This window comes from Zootermopsis nevadensis, unplaced genomic scaffold (genome assembly GCF_977971745.1).
Source record: "Zootermopsis nevadensis isolate Lab colony 2312 unplaced genomic scaffold, Znev_1.0 Znev_ptg000020l, whole genome shotgun sequence".
NCBI lineage: Eukaryota > Metazoa > Arthropoda > Insecta > Blattodea > Termopsidae > Zootermopsis > Zootermopsis nevadensis.
Genome location: NW_028259152.1, coordinates 18640678 through 18645268, shown reverse-complemented (window position 1 = coordinate 18645268; position 4591 = coordinate 18640678). Strand labels below are relative to the sequence as shown.

The 4591-nt window shown below is 42.7% G+C and overlaps 1 protein-coding gene across 1 annotated transcript; it reads left to right on the top strand.

Annotated features, from left to right (window-relative positions):
* The first annotated feature begins 203 nt into the window (after positions 1-203).
* LOC147873331 (uncharacterized) lies at positions 204-4591 on the top strand. Its single transcript, XM_087352100.1, has 2 exons — positions 204-2026; positions 3894-4591. The coding sequence occupies exon 2, from the start codon at positions 3962-3964 to the stop codon at positions 4388-4390; it is 429 nt and encodes a 142-aa protein (XP_087208226.1). The 5' UTR covers positions 204-2026; positions 3894-3961; the 3' UTR covers positions 4391-4591.

Genomic DNA, 4591 nt, shown 5'->3' with positions numbered 1-4591 from the left:
CTGTACTTCAAAACAGGTTACGAAAGTGATCGACGCAATTTCGCTAGTCATTCTTTCCCATATCGATATATTTAGATTAATGCAGTGCTACCAATAGTATCAGTAGATCTAGCCCCGCGCGAAAATGTTCGAAAGCAACAAATGGCATTTTACCTGTCTGAATGTAGAGTTCCCAAATTGAGATATTTCCTTGCCCTACTTTCACATTTTATACCTTGTATCATAATATCCCATAGAAACTGTACTTACTGCTTTTATTTTTCTTAACTCATGTCACAGTTTTCCTGCCTATGTTATTAATACAGAAAAGAAACATGACTAACTTAAAAGCATGAAGTAACAAGGGGAATATGCTTACTGCCTTCATCACCAGAGAGATCGCCTAATAATGGTGTCAATTTATATTACACTACACTGCGCAATATCCCACAACGCTGTCATCTTCACACTCTTTTCCCATGAGCATCTGCTCTACACAAGGAAGTTAAATCAGCAACTAGGATGTGTCTTACTGAAGAACATTAGGAAAGAGCATGCAAATTGCAACAATGAAAATTAAATGTGATACTGAAAGCTGAATAAAGCTAAAGCAGTGTTAAATGTATTTTTTATAAATTACTATGATATTTTAATGTCCCCAGTCCAAGACTGTGGGATTTCATGTCAGTGACAACTTCAGATCAATTTATAAGATGTCACTAGTAAGATGGGATGTCTTAAAATTCAAGGTCGTGCAGACACATGTTCATGAATTTCTTATCTCATACCATCACACTGACAGTCCCGAGTTTCAGGCACACAAAGTTACAGCATAACAAAAGCATGCGAGTCACAGTAAGAATTGAGGTTCTCACAGTGGCGAGTACGAATATGACTCGTTTTCTGTGTTGTAATGCTACAACCCAGAAGGCAGCCATCTTCATGTGACTCACAATTTATTTATACTTTATTTAACGATGCTGTCACTAGCTGAGACTTTATAATGTCGAGTGAGAGGATGATAGTAAACAGAGAATTGGAAAACATGTGGACAGAAGTGATCATGGCCTAATTTAAGGAACTATCCAAGCATTTTCTGGAGGGACTGAGGAAAACCACAACAAGCCTTCGTCACGATAGCCAGTCTGCAGGCCAAGATCTGAACCCAGGACCTGCCAAACATGTAGCAGGAGTACTAACCATTCAAATATGATGTTTTGTGTGATTCACAAGATACAAACAATTTTATTACACATAATCAACTGGTTACCGTAGTAAACCGACGTTTCGGGAACAAACTCTGTCCCCATCTTCAGGGTTTGTTCCCGAAACGTCGGTTTTACGTGGGCAAGGAACTGAGACAATTGTCTGTATGTCGGATCTCGCGTGGTGGCAGATTTTGAGCAACTTCAATTCTATCTCCGATAATGACAATGACTTCGTGGATTCAAACTTGTTACCCTAAAATATGAAGCCAGCGAATGTGAACATTTGCCAAGTGAACTCTGAAAACCAGAGATGAGCTAAATGTGGAGCGGAGAATTTCCCGAAGCGATGCCTACCGACGCCAGTTCGCGTTCAGTTTCATCAAAATCCGTTCAGCGCTGTTGAGGGCAGCAACCCGAAAGTTCGCTACGCGGGGCATTCTCCTCCTGAGCCAGCTTTATCCACACAACCTACTTCCCTCGCCGGCCCGCGGTAAATTCGAGTAAAGATTCCTGTTAGTCCCCGGGTCTGGATTAATCGAGCAGGGCGAGTTATTAAGCGAACGACCAACATTCCGTAATTCTTTGGCAGGCCCAGCCCTCGCACAACGCCGAAGGCCAGATCACAAATAGCGGTCAAGGTCAGGGAACCGTCTCCATGGAAACAACCGACAGTCGGAGAGACCCAGAAAAACGACTGGCGGCATTTCTCAGGAGCTACAAGAAAGGAATTAGCACGTCTCTCGAGCAGCTGACAGTTGCCTACACTTCCACGAAGGATCATCACCGCATTCCCCAGAAGCTGAGGTCTGAACTCCATCCGAATTAAATTCAGACACTGTGTAAGTCCCACGTATTGAGATTAAGCAGATGTAATATGAGAGCGCCCTCACAGCTCGCAACGCCTCCTGTGATAACAGTTTCCTTATGATGTCATCGCCTGTAACGAGATCACGTGTGAGGTCGCACTCATAAAGAGAATGACATCACGCCACCTTCTTCGATATTATACATAAACTTCATGGTCCCAGGGCGCGTGAACTTGATCTTGTCTTGAGACTGAATAAAACTCTTCATATTATTTTCTACAAACTGACAACCTTCAGCTATTTCAATCTGCCCGCCAATCCTACGAAATACTACCAACGTCTGAGGAAGCCGATTACCAACTTTACCTCAGGCACTTCCAAGCGTTTTACAACTGCACGACGCACCTTCACATTCTCCCGCCCGCAGTTCACAATCTTCTGTTTCCCGTCTCCTCTCTAACAACGAATGTTTCCTACTGTTTTGTATGGGTGTGAAACCCGGTCTTTCACTTCAAGCGAAAACACAGACTCGGGGTGTCTGAGAAGAGAGCGCTGAGGGTAATATCTGGACCCGAGACGGATGAAGTGACAAGAGCGAGGAGGAAACTGCGTTATAAGGAGATAAGAATTTCGTTCAGAATTTGACTAGCCGACCGACCGAGGGCTGAAGATGGACTCTGCTCCATGCAGCTCGTTCTGGTCAGACTTTTACATCGCCAAGGATGCTGCAATCAATAGGCGTTCGGTGTAACCCAGTTATCGGCAACGTAGTCTGAAATCGGTTGTCAGCTTTACTGCGGGGCGTGGTGGCAACTTAACTTTCACAGAATACATTTTTATACGCCAAGGAACGGGGTCCTGCTCGATGCCTGACAGTCACGAAATTTGCAGGACTCATAAGTTCACTGTCGCTTTCATAAATGCCAGACTTAACCCTCTAAATCCCGAAGCTCGCCTAATTAGACAAAAGTGGTTAGTTGTTTGCGTTTTTATAATACAATATAACGTCTTCTAGACTTAAACACGTCATGCAATGAATGGATTATTACCAGGTTTTTTCGATCTACTTGCCTAGAAACTGCACCAGCGTCTGACATGAGATATTTTCTCAACTCTTCTCTTATCTCGCCTCCTGCTCGAGATAAGGAGTGCGTGTTTGGTGGCGTTGTTTCCACGTCATTACTGAAGTGATAGAAAGTTTTTCCAGATTTTTACTAGGAATCCATCGCATAACAGGCGACTAATATCAAATCATCACATGTCTCCGGCAAAATGTTTATGTGTGTATAAAACACTCAAAATACTTGGCAAATCAACCCAAATGCATTTTCCGATACCCTTCCGGCACGACAAAGGCGATAATTGAATGTCTGTTCAGTTACGTCATTCTTTGCAACTTCATCAGATACGCGTCGAGACCCGATGCTTCGCCTGAAAGTTAGAAATGGTTCCCGGAAGGCACTCAGGACCCGGAAGATTAAAGTTATTTCCAATAATCACCTTCTTTGCCATACGCACCGACGTCGACCGCAATAAACTTGTAATTAGCGTCCACGATGGCTAAAAGAACGATAGAAAAGAAAGCTTTGTAGTTGAAAGAGATTGGCTCCAACGGCGTTCGGAAAATTCCATTTTATCCAAAATTCGTTTGAAATGCGTTGAAACTCTCGTTGCGTAGGTTCAGGCATGAGTTGAGGTACCAACTTGTTTCTTAGACACCTAAGAACCTCTTTCACGATTGGTGAAATATGACGCGCTGATATACGGTAAGCAAACGATAGTGAAGCGTAACTTTCGCCAGTCGCCATAAATCTGAAGGGAAAAAATTGTCAATCACTCAATAAGTGATATCGTACACAAAGAACACGCACACGAAAATGGGCGTATTTTCTCATTTCAGATGGAGACTGTAGAAAACGCTGGAAGTATATACGGGATTCATACAATCGATTTAAACGCAAAAGAAAAATGTCAACCGGATCAGCTGCACCACCGAAAAATTCTAAGTGGGATTTTTTCAAGAGACTCCAATTCTTAGAACCGGTTTCAACAGAAAGACCTACTGCATCTAATGTTGAGTCAGATTCAGCGGCAAACGCACAGTTTGAGACTCGGACTGAAAACAGCGAAGGTTGTCCAGATGAAGCATCGCAGTCCTCTGTACCACAGCCTCCACGACGAAAAAGACGCAACAACAATCATGATGATATTCTTGATAATCTCGTGCAACAGTTAAGTGCCAACACTGATACAGAAATTGAAGACGAAATTGCTTCATTTGGGAACCACGTAAAGGCTCCACGTTTGAAAATACAAGCTAACATTTTAAGTCACTATGAAGTGATTCAGATGGATATGCGAGGAGCAACATGGGATGTCCAACCCAAGTTCATCTGAGGTATTCTCCTATAAGAACTGCCTCGACCCCCGAACCAACCAACATCACAGAATGAAGACAATTGTCATTACATTTGTGACATAATTAGTAATAATACAATATAAGAAACTTAACCGTAACGTGAGCGACAGTTTTTGTTGTTTGTATGTTTTTCCTATTAAACTCAGTGCGTAACCAAACTGCTTTTGATTCAATCTGAA

Bases quoted from the DNA above. Each gene is read 5' to 3' on its own strand.
- LOC147873331 (XM_087352100.1), top strand. From the start codon at position 3,962: ATGTCAACCGGATCAGCTGCACCACCGAAAAATTCTAAGTGGGATTTT.